The 26,049-nt window shown below is 42.1% G+C and overlaps 1 protein-coding gene across 2 annotated transcripts in view; it reads left to right on the forward strand.

Annotated features, from left to right (window-relative positions):
• Positions 1-843: 843 nt before the first annotated feature.
• LOC310878129 (inositol-tetrakisphosphate 1-kinase-like) overlaps positions 844-26,049 on the forward strand; it is a 44,169-nt gene continuing 18,963 nt past the window's right edge. For both annotated transcript variants that reach the window (XM_083792261.1, XM_083792262.1), the window contains exons 1-5: positions 844-1,078; positions 1,702-1,902; positions 7,338-7,362; positions 21,218-21,343; positions 24,048-24,165. In XM_083792261.1, the coding sequence (XP_083648387.1) occupies positions 1,808-1,902; positions 7,338-7,362; positions 21,218-21,343; positions 24,048-24,165 (364 nt within the window). In that variant the 5' untranslated portion in view covers positions 844-1,078; positions 1,702-1,807. The remainder of the gene's footprint in view (positions 1,079-1,701; positions 1,903-7,337; positions 7,363-21,217; positions 21,344-24,047; positions 24,166-26,049) is intronic.

A 26,049-nucleotide genomic window follows, 5' to 3' on the forward strand; every position in this document is an offset into this window, starting at 1 on the left:
ATTTCCCAGTTATTTTATTCTCCAGATGATGGCGTCCTTTACCAAACGTATTATTCACAAAATAGCAAACATTAGCCAAAAATAGGCTATAGCTGTATAAAAGCTCACAACAATGGGCCACAACTTTTAGTCACAAGTTCACAACGCAAAGCGTCATTGAGCTTAGTTGTAGATCGGCTATTTTAGTGAAGAAATTTGGTGTAAAAAAGCGTATTAAAAGTACAGAATCAACTCGATCAGGTCCAGTCAGTTAACCAAGTCTGGGCTATAAGAATAGTAATAGTTACGTACGTATTTGTACGTCTCTAAATGTTATGAATTGAACATGTTGCGTGATGGTGGACTATTGTAAACAAGTGTAATGCTTATGGTGTCGCCCACAGTTAACAGTTTTGTATTGAGTTGTGCTTGAAATGTACTGTAATTCTCTAGTCTGATAATAAATACTTCAATCAATCAAACAAACAAACATTTGTAGTTAGTCTGTTTTAGTAATCCTATTTGGATTTCAGTGTAGATTCCAGAGATTTAAAATAAAATAAAAATATCAAATGGTGTACAAAATTGGATCTTTGAGATGCGACTGAGAAGGCAGCAGTGAGAGAATAAAAACATTATTTTATTTTAGGGAGCCATGCAGTTTAATTTGTTTTTGTTTAGTTAGTATAGGCTATCACTTTCCCAATCAATCAATCAATCAATCGAAACTGATAGTATCATTCACTGACCTTTTAATCTGTCTCGTATCTAAATCGTGATTATAGCGCCCCGTATGTCGGGGATGGGAATGGGCTGCAGTCAGTGTGACAGTCAGTCAGTCAGAGAGAGAGAGAGAGAGCGGTGTGGTATCAGGGTGTGTGCAGGGCAGGCAGAGAGAGGCAGCAGCAGCACTCTGAGCACTAGCATTCAGTCCGTTCAGTTCCGAGGTTGAGAGAGGACGTCAGAAACATCTCTGTCATCTGTCCTGTGCCTGGAAACTTCAGTGACAACACCGACTGAACGGAGAATGGGAAACCACCCGAGCTAGCAACACATTTCACAAGGAACTGGTGCTATTAAAAAAACCAAGAACTACCAGGTTAGCTTCTTCTTGAGCCACACAGCTCTAAGATCTCTTCATTGCCACTTGTATTTTTAAATCCATACAGTTGTGTTCGCGTGTTAGTTGACTAGACTTGGAGCGTTAATAGCCAGAGAATCTGTTCGTTATTCAGAAATGTCATATCTGTGTTCACCCATCTTTGGGGAGCATTGTTAGCAAGGTAGCTTACTCCTTTGCAATGCATGCCATTGGTTAGCTGTGCAGTTTGCTAACTTAGCTAGCCAGCTAATGTTAGCAATGTACGTTTAGGTAAAAGGGGGCATAGGTAATAAATACTGTACCACTAATTTATATTTGTAGGCAGTTGGCGACAGGCTGCTGGTAAAGGGAATGCTATTGACAGTGTGCTGTTTTGCAAGTATGGCTATGGCTAGTATAATTCAGATCCGCAGAGCTTTAGGATCCTGAGTTACAGTGAAAATGTAAAATTATTATAAATATATTGACCCAAGGGACAGTTTTTACACCATGGGGGCATTTATGGTCACATTACTTCTATACTCTCAGAGTTATACTAACTGTTTTTGCTGTAGGATGAGCTCTCGCATTACAAGTCGTGAACTTGTGTTTTTTTCCCTCCCTGCTCTGTGCTCTGGTAGGCTGCTCGGCTGCTCTGTGTGAGGCCACGGTTTCCTGTTTTCAACTGTCCAGGTTCACTGCTAAGTCACATCATCTCTAGATTGAGGAGAACCAGCCAAAGTGGAGATGCAGACCTTCCTGAAAGGACGGAGAGTCGGATATTGGCTCAGCGAGAAGAAGATGAAGAAGCTGAATTTTCAGGCCTTTGCTGATTTGTGCAGGTAGTGTACATATATATATATAAATATCATTCCATGCATAGTATGAGTTAGGTTCTCTCAAGTGTAGCGAACAGGGACTCATGCTTCAAATAAGTAATGATTATAATGAATCCCGATGTTGTAAGAATTAGGGGTGCACGATTATGAAATTATGACCGATATCCGATCGCTGATTATTTGCAGGGTCATATCTGCCGATACCGATTCTGACAGTTTCCGATATTGTACGGATTATGATTATGCTGCCTAGAAATACACAAAACAAAAGCGTCAGAGCTATTGACAGTCACATTATTATTGCGTCCTCAATATCTGTGAAAATAATCTGGATTATTTGAGACCGTTCCGATATGGCATTTTTATGGCCAATTTCGATATGCTACCGATTATATCGTGCATCAATAGCAAGAATTGTTTTCACATGATAAAGTGATGCTTTGTCATACAGGATATGGGTTCTTTAAAAGCCTAAAGATTGACATTTCACAATGTGTCTACTGTCGGCCTAGTTACCGTTGGTAATGATGATTTATTATGCCATTTGAATACCATCTTTTCCATTTACAACTTTCTCATTAGAGAATGCTCCCCTGCTGTCTACTCTGTTCTCTCTCATGTATCTTTGACATTAAGCTTTCCATTAAAGCAGTGTTGGTGAGGCTGCTGCCAGCGCTGCTCTATACCATTTCCTTGTCTGTGTAAAAAGGCATTATTTAGTATTTCCATGTTTACACATCAAGGGACAAAGGCCCTGTATTCAAAATTCAAATTAATAATCCTTGGTTAGTTGTTCAAGAATGTATTACACATTAGTTATCTACCTTAAGTTAATCAGTCTCTCCTGGTTTATACATGGTGCCAAAGATAAGAACACAGGATCAGTGTATCATAACATGGTAGCATTGTAAAATAACCAAACGATGGGCTATGTCCTTCTGTTACAGACAATTTCAGATATTAGTGACAGTTTTGAGTAGCACAATGTTTAAAGGATATATGCCTGAAATTGTATGCCAGAGAATCCCCACAACGACTGTTCTCAGCTGTACCATGAATGAGACACTAATTATTGCATAGTATATATATCCAAGCCCCTAAATCACTTTTTGTACAGTTGCCGTTTTGACTAATTAATTTAATACTTTATTAACAGTTTGCACATTGCATGGACAGGCCTTTTGTCTTGTTTCCATTGGTGTCCTGTCCTCGTGTACTCAATAACTGCCCATAGACAAACCTGTTCAGTTCAGTGACCTCTAGAGTTTCTTGAAGACCTCAGAGGCCAGCCTTAATGTTTATAGATTTGGAAGAGTTTTATGTTTCTGTGTATCTGGAAATATGTCCAAAAGCATAAAGTTGCAACAAACGAATCAAATGTGTGTTTCGGTGTTAACATTCTTCTTATACTTGATTTCTCCACGGCACAGACGGGGAGATACAGTGAGTGTAGTCAGATTGTTAGCCTGCCTTGTTGTGGGCTACAGTATCTGTCTCAAGTGGAGTGAAGTGTTATGTAAGGTGTGTGTTGTAAAGTGGGCCATGAATTTCCTTGTCAGACTGACTGTGAGAGAAGTGAACTATACATGACATGACCAGTTTACAAAAGGCAGTGCATCAAAGATTGAGAAGAGCCTCCACCAAAGCAAGAGAACACAACCTTCCGTCAGTCACTGTTAAGCACAATAATAAAACTAATACAAATTAAATTAAAACATTTATGAGCTTAACTTTCAATTACCTTGTGGGTTGGGTGTTTGACAGCAAGTGTTAAGTCTTAATAACAGATTTTCATGCAACAAAGTATAGGTAATTAGTGAAGGACAGTCTCCTTTCCAGTAGAGTTGTTTACTCACACAACCTGATTGAGCCAGCAGCACAGATTATCACATTGTAATCCACAGTTCACATAACATTTTTAATCTCACACCACCATCCAAATCAGTCCTGTTTCTGGAAACTGAATGGAATATACCAGAGAGGATTTAAGTGGACTAGTGGAGTATTAAGATTTGGTGTTTTCCACTGTAATAAAAAATGTATTTTACATGGAAAATGGACACAGAGCATGCAAGTTGCAGGCTCTGAAATCTGAACCAAATTCATGATCCTAATCTCCTCCTCATGAAATCCATCTGTCACTTGTATTACTCTTTTTCACTCCTACTGTAGTTCTCCTTTTAAAACCTATTTCCCCATATCATATACTATGTTAACAAACAGTCATGTTTAAGAGGAAGACAAAAATGGAACTAAACAGTAACATCATCTTACTATATATGGCTCCCATATATAGACATGCTTTGCTTTAGAAGGCCTGTTGTCTGTCTCTCTAGGAGACACAAGGCCCTGTATAGAGAGCTGAGGTATCGCTCTGCTACACTTCGGTTGAGACATTGGTATTATACTGTAAACTTGGACCTCTCAACACTGCTATTGTGGATTAGTGTCAGCTCCTTTGTTGAACCTCAGGCGAGAAAAACAATGTGACTTTTTACAGTCTAGTCTCTAGTGACATTAACAAGGATGGCTTCATTAGTACTCTTGAACCAATTGAGCTTATGTTCGTATACAGACAAAGCATACTCTGTTTGTCCACTATCCCTATTCACTGGCTACTAAATAAAGCAAAAAATCATCATGTTGATATTGGACACATAAACCGCTCACACTCAGCATATGGTGAATCTGACATTCTGAGTTCTTCTGTGTGGTATGATCTGCCTGTCCCTGTACAACTGGACACATGGAGATCTCTGCTAGTCTGAGGAAGTGTGCAGCGGAGTCTCAGGCACACCAGGTTTTATGTTTGTGTCCATTCATAAGCAGACTCGGAGGCTTCCTGGATATTAGGATATGTCTTGCATTTGTTTACTCTTGCATACCGCTACTGTCCTTTGAGTGTTGAGAGCCTACTCACACACTATATATACTGTATGTCTAAGACGATTTGGATGTCGACGAAGTGTCCACAAGCGTTAAATTGAGTTATTAGTAGTAGTAGTAATAGTAGTAGTAATATTTAATTTAGATTAGTAGAGTAGTAGTAATATTTAGATTAGTAGAGAGCCCGGAAAATAAGGACAGAGAGATTACTAGACATGCATCACAGGTCTCCAACCAGAATCAAACTGGGGACTTAGTAAACTTGATAAAGTGGTCGCTCTGGTTATCTACCGTGACAATTGTGTTTTTATTTTATTGGGGAATGTACTGCCTTCAGCATCACTTTCTCCCATCAGGGCAAAACTGCAAAGGTCTCTTCTCTCAGTCAGAAGCTACAATACTTACTGAATCACTGAGGCAGAGACACTATTGAACTACAGCATTATTATATTTTCTCCCAGTGGTCACCATGTTTAAGTAGCTTCACATAGAACTACTTTAAGGATGATCATGACAAGTTGTGTACCTTTTTAAATTACTGTTATGAGATACATAAGAGTCAAGTTAAATTAACACTTCAGATTTTATTGTATACTGCTACTGCACAATTAATGCTCTCAAAATACATCTCTGTGCTATGTGAAATATCTATACAGTACCATAATGGCAGTTCCCATACTTACCAGTGCTTAAGTTCATGCCATGATATACTGTATGTCATTACTAACTGTCAGTGCTTTTTATTTCAAATCGCAGAGTCCCACATTGTAATTTGCAGTATCTTGTCTTGTTTAGCCTGAGACGAGATGTACTTTATTATCTCCGAAGGGAAATTGAGGCATTACAATAGCATAATGTGATAAAAAATGAAATAATATACCAGACAAACAAACACAACAGACAAATATGGACATAATCACACAAGACCAAGGCCGACACAGATCTCCGTGTTCTTGTGTGAGGAGCCCAAACAAAAAGTCTGCCCCTGGGCTGCTTGTCTGTTTAGTCTTCTCTCCATCACTTTGATAGTGTTGACCTGTACTACAATATGGCACAGCAGACAATCCCATATATCAGAGAGGGGATGAAACCAAAGGCCCCATTCACAGCACATGAAACGGGCCAGCTGCAGTATTAAATATCCACATTGTTGTGAAGCACTGAATGGCTGCTTTGCTGTTACCATGGGACTGTGACCTCATAACAACTGGGACGGGCTGTGTGATGGTGTTTTTGTGGTTTTCTTTTTTTGTTGTTGTCCCTGTTGTGAATCCCCCACCGATAAGAGATGTGCTGCCTTTGCCTTGCAGCAGGTTTTTCTTCTTCTGTGTTTTTGGTATAGTGCTGATTGTTTTGGTTGTTCTGTTTGTGTGGCAGAGGCCATATAGTGGGTCGATGTTACAGATAACATTTGACAGCCCTTGCCCAGCAAGAATTACTCTCGTAACCACTTTAACCCTGGCAGTATATACTGTAGGTCTTGAGTGGTTAAAGTTTGTGTTCTAACAAGTTTCACTCAGGTCTCTCTTAATGGCTCCCTAACAGCCAACAGGTTTAAACATGTCCAATTTCTCTCTCTTTCTTGACAGGCCTCACAAAAAAGAAAAACTATGCAGAAGCTCTGCACTTTAACTAAATATGTTTATGGCCCCTATCCCCTGATAGTACAGTACACCGATATGCTTATGTGCACTGCAAAAGTTGCCGTCAAGGCATTTGTTTGTACAATCGAAAGCTGCGAGTTTATTTGTACAGAACGGAGCCGCAGAAGATCAGATATATTGCAGACGTCTATTTTATACTCTGTTGCACAATGGTGTCCCTTGCCGAGAAGAACAAATCTTGAAGCTAATTGCAACTGCTTGAAGGTCAGTTCTTATTGGCCAGTACCATTGGCGTATAGAAATGAGGCATAACATCTCCGGTTGTGGTCTGTGTAGTGATGTATTACATTGGTAGCTTGGAGACTGTTACTCAAACACCTCTGATGACTTAACACTTGAACCCCAGCATCCATATTCTGAGGGGAACATTGACCAAACATAACAGAGCTTGTAGATCGACTATTTTTGGCAAAGAGATTTGGTGTAGAGTGAAAAAAAGGAGCGTACCCAGTACCGTTGCAAGCAACCCGTTTTACAAGTATAGGGTTTAAATGGTTAACTGTAGTTAGTAGGAATCATTATCTGCTGGTTGCCAAGCAACCGATTTTTATTCAAAGCTTAGAATTTCGATGCTGTCTCTGGGAGCTAAAGCCAGTGGCTGACACTGGACATGAATCTTGGATTGTAATAGTCATATGTTAATGTTACTCTGATCTCCCATCTCTCAAATAATAGTTTTATTTTTAGATCACCTGCTAACAGTACTATGTACAGTTTTTCATGTGAAAATGTGCCATTTTGGCACATTTGCCAAGAGAATGCATTTTTGACATAATTAGGTATTCTTTAGCAGAAAAGGTTTGTCCTACTCTCAATATCATTGACGTCATGTTTTTTTTGTTTGGTTACAATGAGTTTATTAAAACTATTTTGTTTTTGTCTTTTCAGGAAAAGAGGAATTGAAGTTGTTCAGGTGAGTTGACCATTAAATTCAATGGGCTTTATTGGCATGAGAAAACATACATTTACATTGGCAATGCAAAAAGTGGAACAATACAATCAAAACTAAATGTATGTACAATTGAAAGTCAGAATCTCCAATAAATCAATTTCTATGTACCAAGATCACTCGATGCAGAAATACGGGTGGTTGTGTTCCATTTGAGATCCTTCTATCACAGCAGATCACAAATCCGATAATATTTAAATGATTTTGGTGCTATTCTTGTGGTTTAACCCAAACCCTTGCAACGTGTAGCTTATCTTATGTATTATAAACCCAGTAGCCATTGATTGTGTTTGTAAATATACAAGATTACAGCAATGGTTACATAATGCATGCATAGCATGTGAGGTGTGAATGGCACCTTGTGGAATCCTGTAGAAGCAGTTTATCTACATCTAACATATCATAGAGCAGATAGACGTAACGCATTGTGAGCTTGTAGATTTTATTCTTTAAATACTTTTGAAAAATGTCAGAAGTTGTTAAATGATAAGTTGTGCTTTTTTGGTTAATCTTTTTTAAAATCTTTTAAAATATATTTTTTAAATGTAGGGAACGGAAAAGAGGAGATTTTATTTACTCGCGAGTCGCGGCCACTGCAAATTGGTCCCGACCCACTGTTTGGGAAACCGTGTCATAGACCTTTTAGTATGTATGAAGTCCATTTGTGTTAGTATCAACAGTAAAAGCTTGAGGCTGGGCAACATGTGGGCTTAATTCACTGGGCTGATTCAAATGAAAAACCAGAAGGAAAACGAGTGTAACAAGTACTGGTTTCTCCACTGTTGAACACACACACACACACAGTCAAGCCTTCATTTCATTTATTGTCTTCGCCAGGCCGAAGGTGTGGCTGAGATGTTTTCACTCCTGTCCCTCTGTGAGCAGTAGCAATTTGTCTGTTAATTGATTACAATTGGCCTGTTTTGCATGACATGCTACAAGCATGGCAAAGAGAGAATCTCCACCCAATTGCTTTTCAAATCTCAGCCTGTTAAAGCTCCACCATGAGACAACACATGTGTGGATTCCTTGGATCAGGACCCAACCTATAGGCTCCATTTGTGCACATTACATTTTCTGCCATACTGTGTTTTCTTGAAAACGCACCGTTTGCTACTACTTTTGTACAAAACTCACATAAGTTGGTACACATTATCTCTTGGGTCATGTGATCAAGATCTAGGAGTCCCGTTTTTTCAGATCACATTACAACTGACTAAGGGCCGATTCATACTCCTATTTTAGAGCCGAATAAAAGTCGGTTTGGCGCTGTAGAGCATACAATGTGACGTCATTTGAGGTTCGGGGGGGGGGGGGGGGGGCAGGTACCGTCCTAAAGTCGGCTCTTCGGTGCTACTGAAATTTTCTGACGAGCCGAAATCATTTCGGCACTACAGCGCCGAAACAGTGGTAAAATAGGAGTATGAATCAGCCCTAAGACTGCCTTCCAAAGTTTGCGGGCCCTGGGTAAGCAACCTGGCTTGGCGAACACCTGTGCTCAGAGGAGCACCCTTTCCTACTTATTAGGTATTAAGCTAGTCACTAGTCGGAATGGAGGGGCATCTGTTCTGTATCCTTTATGGCAATTTATTTTTATACTTTTTGGTCAAAATTAACCACATGAAACCTAGCCTTCCTATTCTGGGACAAAATCTACATATACAAGCTCACAACACATTGCATTGTGAGCTTGTAGATTATTGTCTCCACCAGCCGAAGGCATGGGGGAGAGTATGTTTTGCACTCCGTCCGTCCGTGTGTCCGTCCGTCCGTGTGTCCGTGTGTCCGTCCGTCCGTCCGTGAGCAGCTAATCTCCGCCACCGTTAACCCGGTCGATGCCAAATTTTGCACACACACTCCCTGGATGCCAACCATGAACCTCTGCCCCAAACTTTCCAGAACGGCCTGTTATAGCGCCACCAGGAGGCCGCTTTGTGCAAAACAAGTTTTTGCACAGTACACCTACAGATTGTGTCTAAACATCACGCAAATTGGTACACAGTCTCTCTAGAGCCATTCAACCAAACCGGTCTTTCAGATTTCTCAGACTCCATCCTGATTGGTTAAGATTGGCTTCCAAAATTCACAGGAGTGCTCAGTTTCAAACAAAATGCTGCAAATCATGAACACATCGCGTGATTTCCGTGAAATTGTGCACCCACATTCCCACTAGGCCGAGGACGAAATGCCACATGAACAATTTCAACTCAGCCTCAAGGTGGCGCTATAACTGGCCCAAAAGTGTTTTTACCTCTAACTGCACGGATCTGTGGATAACTTTGTATGCCAACTCCCTAGAGGCCAAGGAAAAACCTTTGCCTGGAATTTTTCACATCTGCTCTTTATAGCGCCACCAGGAGGCCGACATATGTAAAACACATTTTCTATTATTACTCCTTCACATTTTATCCAAATTTCACGCAAATCGGTACACATGATCTCCATAGTCATGTGATCAAGACAGGTTTGTTTGATTTCTCATATTCCATCCTGATTGGCCACGATTGCCTCCTACAGTTTTCAGGAGTAGCCCGCTTTGTACAAATCGCCACAACTCCTCAACGCAGCGTCCGATTGCGATGAAACTGTGCACGCATATTCCCACTAGGCTGAGGAAGAATCCTGGTGGAGACCTGTGCCGATTGGCACTTTATCTAGTTGTAGGTTATTTTCGATTTGGTGAAGATAGAAAACATCACACTCATGTGATGTTACATCAGCCAGAGCCATTGAATTACGACAGAGTTACGACATCTCCCTTCACTTCATGGGGCCAGTCTAATGGCATAGATGGGGAGCTGAAGTGTGACAAAGCCTTGGACCGGACGTTCACAGAATCCACTGGAATCTATGGGAGTTGAGTAGACGAGGCATGAACAGACATCACATTTATAACGACCATGACCTTTGTAAAAAAGAATTGATGCAGACAAATGGACAAGACATGTCACAGATTATTTACGGATACCTTGTTTGAGAGCCCAGGGTCTGTTGGAACCAGTAAATCACACCGATTTACTACAAAAAGCTATTTGCAGCTTCAGAGCCCATTTCAAGGTGACACGGGACTCTATCTTAATTGTGCAGATAGCATAGCATCTAACCAAAACACCCGCGGGAGGATCGCTGACCACCCGAGGCATGATTACTTCTAACGCAACTAGCGTCGGGACCGCGATGGGCCGTCAAAAACACAATCCTTGGTTAGAATTGGAATCATTGATTTAGATTTAGAGTTATTAGCGTCAGAAGATTTTGCCTCCCGTCCATTAACCCATTCTGGGCGGGAACCCCTTTTGGTGTTTTAAACATTGTTATAATTTAGCTATTGAAAAATAGCAGATCTACAAGCTCATAGCGCGCCACCGAGTGTCGCGCTACGAGCTTGTAGGTCTGCTATTTTTGGAAAATCGTGAATATTTATTTCAGAAAACTGGAGGATTTAGAAGAATCTTTTCAAATTGAGGTCAGGCCTAAATGGGGTTAAACGGGGAAACACCTTTGATGAGCGCCCCTCAAAAATAGGACTATGAGTGAGTTCGGGAAATGAGCTTTGCGAATCTGTTCAGTTTTCACAGTGGCTGGCAGTGACGTCCGGTCATATTGCCAGTCACTATAGTGACCTGTTCAAGTTCTGGATCCCACACTGGCCATGGGTAAGGATCTACTGGTCCGGCTCCCAGGAGAGAAACAAAGCCCTGCTTACTTTGGGACTGTTCCCTGAGCTCTGTTCTAAAGATATCTTTAGAAAGTTGGGGGGATAAAAAATAACCTCAAAGAACAAAACCGGCTGCATACAAAAGTAAAACGGCTCAAGATGAAAGAATTAGAGGAGACATTTAAAAGTCTCTGGTTTCTTCTTTCCATCCCGAGGAGCATTTTAATTGTAAAGCAGCCCGTAAAGCAAAATACAGAGGATAAGACTAACAGTAATTTTAAAAGATGTCCTACGGTGTATATACAGTGCATGCTAGACTGTGGATATAATGTATGATGTACAAACATGGTCACACCCACAAGTTAAGGATGACTAATCAGAGCCCAGCGATGCTATACAGTAAATTCCTCAGTGTTCGAGAGACCACCCCACAAACAAACAGGAGAAGGGCACACACCAGTATTGATGAGGTGCTGCTGCTGACCTTGGTAAATAAGTCTAAAAGTTAAGAAAAGGCCGCACACTCGTAGCCACAATGCAGGATTTATTTTAACTAAGGAAAGGTCTTCAGGGAGTGAAGACCTGAAGAAGACCTTTCCAGGTCGAGACCTTGGTTTAAATCCTGCATCGTGGCTACGAATGTGCGGCCTTGTCTTTTAGATACACCATCAACCACCAGAGTTGTGTTAGGTGCAAGCAAGCACTTAACATATTAACACTTAAGCCTATATACAGTAACAGTACAGTACCGGTACTTTGTTGTGTAATAGCGAAAATAGCTGATCTACAAGCTCACGTATCGTGATAGACACGTGTAGATCTGCCATTTTAAATTAAAACATTTTGGAATACTGAATATTTGTACGTATAATGGCAAAATAGGGACACCAGGGTGAAATAAAATGGGCTGCAGCTAAACTATGCACTGAGAGCGCTGGAATACTCTTTGGTAGGTTGTAAATTCTGAGCGGTCGGTGCATTGCTGTGCCACAAATCAGTGCCCTTCATTGAAAGAAATAAGGTCCCAGTGTTAGTGTTAAATGAACACTCAGGAGTCAGGATTTTTTCAGTGTATCCTTTGTGTCAGCGCCAGGATCTCAAGAGGTCCAGGGATACCCATTGTCTTTCGCTGGGCTGTCACTGCAAATGACAGACGCCTTGCAGGTTTCACAAGGTTTTTTTTCCTTTTGTGCTTGTGAAATCAGATGAGCCAGTCAGTGGCTGCAGTGTCACAGACCACGCATCTCACAGGGAAGACAGTGGCATCCATTGTAAATGTTGCAATTGTTAGGCATTGGGTAAGGCTTTATGCTAAGCATAAAGCTTGTCACCACCACCTATTATATTAACCACTTTCAACCTGGCTAAAACATCTCAACAATTTTCAAATCAAATAGTCTATGTACAAGCTCCACAATGCGACATGTCACAAACACAATGCAGTATGTTGTGGGATTGTAGATTTTTGCTATCCTTTGTACAATGATATATAGGCCCGGGCTTTAGTGGTTAAAGGAAAATATTATGGGACTTGCAGTACTGAAGTCCTGACATCACTCACTCATCCTCTGGGTATTTTCTCTATGGAAAATCTTAGATTCGTCCCATATAAGAATTGTGGTACAACATTAAACAAACTGTCCCGGCAATTGTGTGCCTCATTCACCAATGACTTTGTAAGTTTTCTTAAATTTCTTCCTAAATAAGTCGAGTCAGATTCATGAAATGTTCTTAAAGACAGAATTCAGCCACTCGTACTTGATACAGTCTCCGTTTCTGGCAAAAATGTAATTAATTCGGCGGCGGTAACATTAGTACATTTCTCACCATCAGTTAATGCTTCATATCCAATCCATATGAGTCAAGCCGGCGGAATAATTTGTTTATTTTTGAAACACAGTTCTTATATGATGACAATATTAACTGTCTATGGGAATTCAGAATGGGGGGAAATAATGTGACCCAGATAGGATGCGTCAATTTCGTCAGACTTCAGTGCTTTATATGACCCTGAAATAGTAAGTAAGATACAGTATAATTATGCCGCCTAGTTGTTTGGTTTGGGGGGGTTCATGTTTTGAAAAGGCAAACCTTGACCTAACCTATAGGATAGGAAGGATTGTTGTTGAATATTTGTCCAGATCATTTATCCAGTCCGACCCAGTCAGTCACTGAACCTTCACTTTTGTCCTTGTGGTCTGATGATAGACATGGCAGCCTTGGAGATAGCAACTCAACCTTTGTTCATTTAACTTTGAGGATGTACAAAATCCTTTCGGTATCATTTATGTACACTTGAAGGAGTTAACTTAGTTACCCCGCCTAACCCATGGATAAATACCTGAGATGAAAATGTGTGTTTTTTTTTCTGACCTTTTGTTTGCTTATTCTTTTATCCACTGTTACAAAACCCAAAGAGCTAAATGTTTTAGGCATCCAGGGAAGAAATTAAATTAAATCAGAAAGAACGTAATGTTAGATGGACTGGGTAATTTCTTTAGACCATTTGACATTTTATCAAATGTATCGATGGTATTAAATAATGTTTTGGTGAACTTCTCTAAGCCTATTATATATTCTCTGAATATTAATTGACTTTTAATATTGAAATTATCGCCTATTATTTGTCATCGGCACTGCAGGAGGCAGAAAAGTAGAGATGAGTCATGCATTTGGACGACCAATGCGATTTTTCAGCTGACATTTTGGTAAATTGTCCACTTTGTACAGGAATTGGATTCACAAAAAATCTCAAACAATTTGATTCTGTTTACATCCATCTTTTAAATGAAAGAGCGCTTTATTTAGTGAATGTGATTTATTTGTATTTTTATTGCACTCACTCACTGAACCATATTGGAACCATAGACTGTAAAAAATATGGACAAAGCGTTTCCCGGGTCTAACATGGACGTAAAATGAAGCCTGTAATTCTATGGTAATTCCTGATGTAAATCGCCATATTTCTAGATCCGTTTTGGCCCAGCTGGCCATTGGCTGGCTCCGTTTTGGCCCAGCTGGCCATTGGCTGGCCCAGACAACGAGGCGGGACTTCCCCCCTTCTTCTCCGTTGGTTTTTATTTTGACTCGAGTGGGAGGGGAATCCCGATCATAGACTGTAACGGTAGCCCCGCCCCTCAGAACATACACGACTTTATGGTAATTTTTTTAATTAATGGGACCATAATTTTCCAAAAAGAATATTATGACATTAGAAATGAGACTTTAAACTAGTGACTGGAAGCAGAAAGTATTCATGACCATGTTTATTAAGGTAATACAGTCTAGGTGAAGTTGGGCCCAAATACATGGACTTCTATGGGGCTATGGGTTTTTCTGGGTCCAATGACAGCGCCACAACAGGCCATTATATGAATCGCGATTTCCTTATAGGCTTCACAAAATATCTGTCTGACTGCCCCCCTGATTGGAACAGAGTACTGTGTCATATATAGATAGATTTGTAACCTCTGGAGGGCTCGGCACTAGCTAATGACATCATCCTATTTTGAGCATATCATGGCTAAATCTGTCAACCTTTGGGAGCTCATTTATATTTCCATTTTAAGTGTGGGAAACCATCTGCATGTATGCACAAAGAAAGTCAAGAAGTATGTTCTTTAAATTAACCCATTTTTTAGACCTGTTGCAACCTATACGTCGTTATACGTTTCAATCCGGGAGCTACCTCTGTGTCTCACTAGTTGTTGGGGGGTGCTATCCCCATCTATGCCCAGCTTTGAGGGTTTGTGGGAACACAAACATTGGCTGATGATTGGCTGATCACCCCATAGCGATGATTTGATTGGCTGAGCAAAGTACATATCGAAGATAAAAGTGAAGACGCCAAAAATGATTGGCTGGAATGAGATTTGTGATTATTTGATTGACTGAGCACGGAATGTGATGTATGATGAATGATAAGAGCGCCACTTTGCTATACATGTAGCAACATTATAAAGTTTGAGGGGTGATAGCCCCTCCTATGTCCAGCTTTTGATGTAGGCTATGTAACCAAATTTTTGTCCCAACCCAAACATTAAATAACATTGACAATGAATGGACAATTTGTGTAAACGCAAACATTGATGAAATTGTGAGAATGCAAATTGTGATTGGCCGGAATGAGATGATGTATGATGTACGATGATAAGAGCACCCCTCACTTCACACAGGTGTAATCTTTTTTTACATTAATAAGAATCAGAAACATTTAGGTAAGGTTTTTAGAATCAACCTCAGGTTTAAAGCGGTTAAGTTTCATACAGAACACTGCCTTTAGTCTCGATCACTAGTTTTCAAACTTTTAGTTAGTTCCCAAGGCACACCTATATTCATAGTTCACATCTACAATGTGTTTTGCAATGTGTTGTGAGCTTGTAGATGAGCTATTTTGGCCTCTAGATTGGAAAATGAGTTATATAATAATTGTCATAAAACTCCAAGGCACCCCGTTGTGGCTTGGCACACCATTTGAGAACCACTGGTTACACTCTTGTTTTCTGATGTCATTATCTCAGTCACCTACTACTTGTTATGCACTCTGTTCTAACTCCCTCTCCTAAAATATTGGCACAACCTCATCTATACTGACTCATTTGCCCTGAGCTCATGAGAGCCATCCTCCATGTACTCCTTATATTATTAGTCTGTCTGTCAGACTGTCACAGAGCTGATGAGATTAACCCACCAGGCTTAGGCTGGAGCAAGCCAATGTGCCCTCAAAGCAAGTGAAGCCCATCAGGGCAGATGGCCATTGTTTTGAATGGACTGTGTAAGAAATGTTATTGAGTTATTAATGTTGTATGCCAAGTATTCAGGAATCCAAATTTCCGGAAGGTTACTGGATCTCGCCCACTGATTTGATAAGGGCCTCTTAAGAACACATTCTGTAGTATTCCACTCTTCCCTAACGAAGCACAGATATTTAGAATTTCTTATCTTAATTTAAATTGGGTCTTAAGACCACAAACCTCAGCTACATGGCTTAACCTTTAACAGCAATCTGAACAGAGATGATGGAGACATTTCTTAAGACAGGGGTCTACAAGCAATCACCATAACAAAGCCATTACGTGTGTTTACCAATACTGACTCAGGCATAATAAGGAAGGGTTGCTTGCCTTATCAATATTTTATGAGTACAATGCATGAATAGTATTCCATCATCTCGGGTGGAATCATATCACTCTGCCGTGCTTCATTCAAATTGCACATTTGTACCTAAGTCATAAAAATAAACAACCTCTGGTATTGAGGGATCTTTGCAGGAGAAACATTGTGATTAGCCATAACCTTAACCCAGTTAATACCCCTACAACAGGAGTTGAGGCAGTCCTTGCTTATACATGATCAGATCAAAGACTTGCCACAGTAGGAATCCCCCCCCAATCTTCTGCCACATGAACTTTGGCTTACAATTACAATTTACAATTTAGGCATTTAGCAGACGCTCTTAATCCAGAGCGATTTACATTAAGCAAGAACAAAAAAGCATGGGAATACATCACATAAAAACATTTATCATGAAACATGCGTAAGCTAAGAAAGTAACAGTGGAATATCTATATAATGGAACTATACATATAAACTATACATCTATACTACTATGCTATACATATGTACTATGACGTGCTATGACTACATACAATGCAATTATAGTGCTGTCTACATAACATGCTATATGTCTATCAAATGCTATCTAAGTCTACAGAAATGCTATCTAAGGGGGTGGGGTAAGTGCTATGGGCCATGATGGAGTCTGAAAAGGTGGGTTTTCAGACTACGGCGGAAGATTGGGAGTGATGCTGCAGTTCTGACTGCAATGGGAAGTGCATTCCACAGTTTTGGAGCCAGAAGGGAGAAGAGTTTGGGACGTGTGGAGCGTTGTCCCGGAGTTTTTAGTGAGGGTACTTCCAGCTTCCCTGCGTTGGCTGATCTGAGTGCGCGGGAGGGTTTGTAGGGTTCGATCATACTTGCAAGATATGGGGGAGCCATACCTTTGGTTGCTTTGAATGCCAGCATCAGAGTTTTGTATTCTGTGCGGGCAGCGACCGGGAGCCAGTGGAGGGAGCGGAGCAGGGGGGAGACATGTGAGAATTTTGGCTGGTTGAAGACCAAGCGAGCTGCGGCATTTTGGATCAGCTGGAGAGGCTTAAGTGCACATGCTGGTAGGCTTGCCTTCTATCTGTACGTTGTTCCCAACAACATCTTCCAGTCTCAGTTGCTGTGATTGGCCGAGATGTGCAAAGGGAGCGCTTGTTTTGGTTCACCTATTTCAAACTTATTTCATCATCAAGACTAAAGTAGTAGTGACTACCTGTCATATTGTCTGAGTGAAGAGTATGATCACTTTTGAAAGCTGAGAGGCGAATTCCTTTTTAGCAGCCTGTTCTTCCACTGAAACAGAGAGGGATTCAGCATTGAGACGAGTCTAATTACTTAATGGGCTCCAGGGAGGTGAGCCTAATTGGCTCCAAATTTGACTCTGTACACAGGGTGTAGCTGGAAATTCACCTTAAGGCTTCTTTCCTTCTGCTCCTTATGTGAATTGTGGCCAGCAGCCACAATTTGGCTTAGGCACATATTTCTTTTACACCAGGGTGTCAAGTGCCACATCGTCATCCAAAATAAATCATTCATCATGTGGCTGTCTGCTCACAGAGTCTAGTCTTGACTGGCTTTCGAACAGGAAGAGTTCAGTCTTGAGTTAAATTGTGTAACACACATTATCAAATTGGTGCAAATATAAATGGATCGATTTACAAGCTTTGTAGTGTTCATCCATTGCATGTAGCAAAACCTTGCGTAAATGATAGAGATGAGGACTTTCAACTGCGAAAGCGAATGTTTTTTTTATATTTCGACGTCCGGTCTAAATGGGTTAAGAACTGACGTGCACTTGTATGGGTTCTGTAGATCAAAAGTATCTTAGATTTCCCTGGGGAACGGCACGATCCCTCCATGAAACAACATGGAAAGCCCAAAATATGTCGCCCTTGACCTCGTCGCTCCCTCTAGGACCCAGTTTGTTTTCAGTGCCGTTCATCACTCCCTCCCAAGGCCCGCCGCTAGCTCACTGTCCCGTTCATCACTCCAAAGGCCCGCCGCTAGCTCACTGTCCCAGAGGAACCACCACAGACGTCAGCTGACATTTCTGCTTTTGGATTTTAGCGCAGCATCTGTGACTTTACCATCGGCCTTTTTGGACAAACTTAAGAGCGAGTTTACATGGTCTGTGCACGAGAACAGGCAGCGTCCAACCGCCCGTGCGTGCGTGAGAGACATTAAAAGCCCACGTCTTCAGTGGAGCAGGGTCAAGTCCCCTGCCATCCCCACTCTACCTCACAGGGCCACACAGTCAGACTGCGAAACGAAAACCAGGGACTGTTGCCAATTTATAGAGCGCCGAAGCCCTGACGTCACTCTCTCCCCTGGTTCTGCCTGGTTCACGGAAGTAATTTCTCTATGGAGAATAACATGGGGTCCTCTTAAAATCGTTTCATATAAGCATTGTGGTCCAAAAATAAACAAGCTGTCAGGGAGGTGTCTCTGTATCGTTTGCGTTTGTGACAGTCACTCATATATGATCTGTTTCTAGCGAAAATATAACTAATTTGGTAGCAGTAACAATAGCGTTTTCTCTGTCAGTTGATTCTTCATATCCATATGAGTGAAACGGCTGGGATGACATTTTTCAAACACAGTTATTATATGAGGCGATCTAAAATCCCCCTATGGGGATTACAATGCAAATAAAAAGTACATGAACCCATGGATTTGCGCCCTCTACCGATATTGACGTCAGACTTCGGTGCTCTATGGTCGAAGCCCAATCTAGTCATCTACTACCAACCAGTGCATGTCCCTCCGTGTCCCATTACCCCTCCTGCTGCTGCTGTAGTCTGGTCTCCATTGGTGGTCACAGCAGTGCCTATATTCCCACATATGACAAGAGATCTTTATGGCTGTGTGTTCTTCATCATCCAGCATATCCTTACATCTCTGTGCCCTGACAGCTGGACGCTGTGACTCACTTGAAACGTTTACTGTGTTATTCTAACCTTTTTAAACTAAAGGGCCTTTCACATCAGAGTCCATACACTGCTGTGCAAATGGCATGCTTGATGTGGATGTAGGCTGCAGGAGGTTAACTACAGTTGGTCCTTTATCTTTTCAATACTTCGTTATTACATTTGAAATGTTTAAATTTTTGTGCTGCATATTTGCATGTGGTGGTTGTGAACAAGTTTTAAGGCATGTCGCTACAGGTGATAGGAATGGAGAGACTGCAAGTAAGAAGTAGACTAGAGGATGTGTTTCCATAGCGTAAAAACGGAGGCAGTAATGATGGCTCCTAAGGGGCTGCGTCTAAATGGATTCATCTTTGTGCGTACGCCGTACAGGTTGGTCAATCATGTGTAATAGAGGCTCAGTCTTGTGTCAGATTCTAGATAAGACTGACAACTTTACTCGATGCTTAATGTCATCTGACCTTATCAACTGTGTGCCTATGTGGAAACTGCAGTTGGATGTTGCATGCTCACCAGTTGGATCTTTCTTGATAAAGAACTTGACATTAAAGTTGATTGATATTTAACAGGCTTACCAACCCTGTACAATGTACTTTTCAGGGCACGACCAAGGGTACAATAATTAGTAATCTATCCATCACACACCTCTCAGAATGATTAACTAATGCACATTGACTGTTGCTCTGACCACCTCCTAAAGCCATAAAGCGCACACTGTAGTTTCATGTCGTGCTCTTGTCTTAGCCATCCATTGATCCACATCTGTGTGGTTAAGGTGTATTTGTTCTGAGTTTGCATAGCGTCTGGGCAAAACAAAGGACTGTGGGGTCCTCCCTGAATTCCACCTGTGTTTGTAGACGGCCTACGGAATTATATTTTGTTAGGCAGATCCCCATTTGCTGATTAGCTGTGTGTGGTTGTAGGTAAGGAATGGGTGTACAGCTGCATTACGTAACAAGTCTACCTGGAATCAAGTAGTCTTTTGTGCACTTTTACTGACTATGTGCACTGACTAGGCAATTGTATGGATAAATGTTTGTAACTACATCTCACACAACCAATCTTGTGTAATGTAGTGAAATCTTGTATTGCTATGTTGGGATTTGTTTTCACAGTTCAAGCATAATTAGTGAGAGAAACAGGGCTTCCCCAGCCATATCGCAGCAGTTTTTCTGTAGTGTGGTCATTTTTTTTCTTCTTTTGCTGATTTCTGGCTGTCTTAAAATAGCCCTCCTTTATAAGCGGCCTTTTCTTCAATTAAGAAATGCACGGCCACTCTGCTGGAGGCAAGCCCATTGATGGCTACACACGCACACACTTTCTCTCATTATTCACTCCTCCACTGCCTTGCATTATATACAGTTGGGACCTTCTAGGTTTGCCAGCAAATATATTAGAAACAAAGTCACAACCACAAACACTTTGTGATTTGAAACGTTAAACATTCTCTCACTCACCCCCCCCCCCTCCCCTCTCATCCCACTGACTGGACACATTCAGCCAGCATCACAATAGGGGCTCCTTGTGATTTGGGCTTTGCATGGACCCCAGCAGAACAAAACAGGAACCATTGTGCATCTCTAAAGCCTGGCAATTCTCCTTCCTACTAAGTGCCAGTCTGGGAACTGGCACTTCTGAGTTTGCTAATTATGAGCCACAAGGCAACTTGTGATGGCTCGTGGGGGTGGGGGATGGGGGTGGCATTAAGGCATTTACAGAAAGAACTATCACATTTTGTATGAACTACCATATGAAAGTTGACGTGCCGAAAATATGAATGCCAGGTTTGTCTGTTCTTATTCATGGATAACAAATGCATGTTTTTAAAATGATTATTAGATGGTTAATATTAGTCATTTATATTGTCAAGCAATACTATGGTGAGAGAAAAGCGATAATGGGAGACATTATCGTGTGGGCTTCTCTCTCCCGACTCTAGTTATCTTGTAGCTAAACTAAAAGATAATCTTAACCAGCCAACAACAGCTGACCAGTATAGGATGTGTACAAGGGTTTGGGCTTGTCTCCTAGCAGCATGAGAGGTTTTGGATGGAAAAAGTACATAAATTAATACAATAAACTGTGTCCTTGTTGTTGTGTAACCCTGGTTTTCTGGCTGCATCTCCAGCTGGATCTCAGCCAGCCTCTGGAGGACCAGGGCCCGCTGGACGTCATCATCCACAAGCTGACGGACCTCATCCTGGAGGCCGACCAGAATGACTCGCAGTCTGTCCTGCTGGTGCAGAGAGTACAGGTAGGCCTCTCTGCTCATCTGGTACACCCTTCTTGAAAGCCAAAGTCAAACCTACAAAGTACCGTAAATAAAAATATATATTCTGAAGTTGACTAGAGTTAGTGTTGAAGTGTCCTTGAGCAAGACGCTGAACCCCTAATTTCTCCCGATGTGCAGTTTGGTGCCTTGCATGGTTTTCACCGCCGTCGGTGTATGAATGTGTGTGTGTGTGAATGGGTGAATGCAATGCATTCTATTTTAAAGCACCTTGTATAAATGCACCATTTAGCATTTACCATAAAAATATATATTCTGAAGTTGACTAGGACTTTTCCCCATTGTGTAAATTCAAAGGGTATTCAATATATACTATATCATATTTATGATTATATTATGATTGTTCATTGAGACACTTCAGCTCAGATTGACCATAAACCATTTATTGCTAAACTATTGCATGTTAGTATGGCGGTGTGGCTCTGCTCAATAACACATCAACGCATGATTCAACACAATGAATCTACACAATCGCAATACAATAATATCCGGGCTCCTAGGCTGCTAAGCCAGCCTGACGATGTGTTGCGGGTTCGACTCCCGATCCCGACGACCTTTGCCGCATGTTACCCCCCCCCATCTCTCTCCCCATTTCCTGTCAGCATACTGTACAGTGTACACTAACCAATAAAGGCAGAAAATGCCCAAAAATATATCTTAAAAAAATATATATATTTGATATTAATTTTAACACGCTTAGCGCCACATAGGCGCGATATCGCCGTGATAGATTCCCCGCTGCGTGCCAAGGCAGCGATATAGAGAGGTGATAAAGCTTTATATCAAAACCAACCGGCTGACGCTGAGCACCAACCTGTAGCCTGGTCCCGTTGGCTAGGTAACGTCTGCGTCCTTCCCAGTATGGGGACGGATGAGTGCGCACCCCATAGGAATCCATTCATTGTAGTTTCTTTGCTGCTTGAAAATCATTAACATGGTGAAGTACATCTTGATGACATCATCAAGACGTACTTGTTTTCAGACCTCCAGTTCTATGCAACACAGAACAGCTCTAAAGTGTATTAATGACAGTAAAATGTTGAAAATGAGTGGTATTCTCCTTTTAAAATAGAGTTTGAAGCTACAATGGTTTTGTATAGGAAGGGGGCGGAGCAGCGAAAATGAATATCAAATATCTAAATACTGAATCAAGCATCTTAAATACTGTCTGGGGTGTTCATATAAGCCTGAGTAGACGATAAAATTAGTTTTTTTAAGTGAAATATCCCTCACTTAAGCACTGTATTATACTTTACAGTACAATGGTAGCGTACAGAAATATCAAATTAATTAAAACAAGGATAAATGCATTAGGACGGACGGTGGCATGATTTGTTTTCAGAGCACAGTGTGTTTGTTAGCGACCATTTAGGAGATCCCCAATCTCCTGGCTATGCGAGACTACCTCTCAGGCAGATTAAAGGTGAACATTGACCCGTTTTACACACCCAACACCTCATCTGACATGAGCACATGCACGGAGAGAGAGACACCCTCTCTCTCACACACACACACACACACACACACAGCACTGATAACATCAAGTAACATGATTGGCTGCTTTGCCATAGTGTCAGAACAGGTACACATTAGGTCATCGTCTTCTAAATAAGCTTTTTATCGAAAACTGAAACATTGGATTCAAATAAAGATTGCTGTTGTCTCAAGCCCTAACCACACCAAAGAGGGGGGGGGGTGTGCGCGTGTGTGTGCGCGCTCTGACAATTTACTGACTATCTCGCAAAAGCAGACTTGGAAGTAATCCTCCAAAATATAGAGGAAACGGTTGACCCTCCTTGGCAAACATCTGCCTCTGTTCCTTCCAAACACCTGCTGTCAGCGCTCCGTTCCCCATGGAGGAGTCCCAACTGTCTTCTCTCTGTTTTCAGCACATTTCGAAGAGATTGCAAACCCACAGCATGTTCTTGTAAGCTACCCGAAGATTAGTTTGGGTTTATTATTTGACGGCAGCTTGTTTGTGTTGCATAACCGCTCAGCCTGTGCGAGTGCCTGTACATATTCTTTCTGCTACATGTGTACGTGATGCTTGAAATAAAACGTACAGCAGCGCTACATCAAACTAGTGTTGGAGGACAGTGTCGACACTGGTGTTTCACACAGTGCTGAGATGTGCGGTGTTGTGAGGAGAGGCAGCCTGTCTGCATAATGTGTGGGCGCCCGGCCTTCACCACCTGACGACAGTGTTTATGTGTGCGTGAGTGTACGTTACAAAAAAGGAAAGGCTGGCAGAGAGTTTCCCCCCGAAGAGAGAAATGTGGTATGAGGACTGAGGAGGGTGGTGGAGGGAAAGAAGAGCGAATGAAAGGCGTGATTACATAAAACTGCAAACCTCACGCTGACCTAACAGCCGGCCATGCAGGGATAGTGACGTAACCTACATAGAGCCGTTGGCTCTGTTACTACACACACAGTAACAGACACACGGACACACACACAGTCACACACACACAGTCTCACACACACTCTCACACACTTACAGTCTCTCACACAGTCTCTCTCTCTCACGCACACTACACACACACATACACACTGAGCCATGTTGACCTCTCTTTCTGCTCAGTGTTTATATTTGCAGTGTTCCTCTTCAGTCCGTATGCTTTACACCTAATCTGTCTCTGCTTGGCGTGTGTGCGCTTGTCTATTTCAGGACTACATTGATGCCCACCCCGAGACCATTGTTCTGGATCCTCTTCCAGCCATCCGGACCCTGCTGGACCGCTGCAAGTCCTACCAGCTCGTGCACAGGATAGAGCACTGCATGCAAGGTAACGTTTATGTACCGTCGCTACAAGGTAACGTTTATGTACCGTCGCTTAAAGGTAACGTTTATGTACCGTCGCTACAAGGTAACGTTTATGTACCGTCGCTTAAAGGTAACGTTTATGTACCGTCGCTACAAGGTAACGTTTATGTACCGTCGCTACAAGGTAACGTTTATGTACCGTCGCTACAAGGTAACGTTTATGTACCGACGCTACAAGGTAACGTTTATGTACCGTCGCTACAAGGTAACGTTTATGTACCGACGCTACAAGGTAACGTTTATGTACCGACGCTACAAGGTAACGTTTATGTACCGTCGGTACAAGGCTACTTCCTGGAATCCCTCGGCAGACGGGGGTTTGATGCATGGCGTGTTCTACCGACGTCACAGTTGCAAATCTGTAGCCATTGGCTGACCATGGTTCCCTCGTCTCTCCCATCACCATCTACTGTCAGATTATTATAACTAGAGCGGTGCTCAACGGGCACTGGCCTACTTGGAAATGCACCCACTGTGTCCCTTTTATGCCCATATATGGAGTTATGTCAGGCATGCCCAAATATGGAGTCTATGCAGATACAGAACAGTCCAGCTCTATATATGGAGATCTACGGCTAATTTGGGTCCTGTCCAGATCCTGGGCAGAGGTTTTTGTGCTGGTTCTGAACAACTGGCGGTCCGACGGACTCAACATGGAACACGTGTGTCAAGTCGGTGGGGCGAACGGTTCTTTTTTTTTTTTTTTTTTTTTTTAGATATTTTTTTGCGGCTTACGCCTTTATTGATTTTTTAAGGGACAGACAGTAGGCTGACAGGAAACGGGAGAGAGATGGGGGGATGACATGCGGTAAAGGCCGTGTCGGGTCCGGGAGTCGAACCCGCGGCACACCGCGACTGGATCACCAGTCCGGTGCCCAGACCGTTACGCTACGGCCTGGGCCTGGGCGAACGGTTCTTGAGTTATGTGGACGTACGTACGTACGTACGTACGCACGTACGTACACACGTACAGAGTCTTGGTGCATGCATTTATAGATAAGAAGATTGGAAATGCATTCCCCACCCAGTTATTATGTCTGTGTCCCTTTTTATGCCCATATATGGAGTTCTTTGTCAGGCATGCCCAAATATGGAGTCTATGTAGATGTACCATTGTGATGCCTGGGCAGGGGCCCTGTCCAGAGGCTTTTGTGCTGGTTCTTGGCAACCGGTGGACACCGGGCACTGCACTCCCTGTGGTGGTGTGGAAGGTGTGTGTCGAATTTGAAGTTGGTCGGGCGAACGGTTCTCGAGTTGCATGGATTACAGACGTACAGACGTACGTACGTACACACACACACACACACACACACAGAGACTTGGTGCATTTGTAGATAGATGTACTCTATTGGCTGAACTTCATTCCCTCCTCTCTCCCATGTACTATCAGTGGCAGGAGTTGGCCAAACCGTAATGAAAGACTCTCTTCCACAGATTGGACTTTGTACGTACAGTACATCCAAATTATTTTTGCCCTCTTCCAGAGGAGACATGGGGTCGATGCTCGGTGTCTAGGGATTTCTGTCTTTTCCTTAGAGCCCTCAGAGGAGACGGAGAGAGAGGACTGTTTGACGTGAATGATTTTTATCGGATGCTTCCGAGCCAGATGTTTTATTCTGGCCACGGGGCACAGGGCTAGTATAATAACTCTGCAACTCTTCCCACTGTCTGAACCCTGAGTGAACCTGCCTCCCGGCTACAGCAGTCTTCCCACTGATGGATCAGAACCTCATAAGTTAGACTGGGAGGGTGGGAGGGTTGCGCGGGTGTCATATAGCTGGCCCAGCAGCACCTATCCCTGTCACCGGACCCATAAACTCACCACACACTGGCTAGTGTCATTTTC

The sequence above is a fragment of the Protomyctophum parallelum genome (genome assembly GCF_964188405.1).
Source record: "Protomyctophum parallelum genome assembly, chromosome: 20".
In the NCBI taxonomy this organism is placed as follows: Eukaryota; Metazoa; Chordata; class Actinopteri; order Myctophiformes; family Myctophidae; genus Protomyctophum; species Protomyctophum parallelum.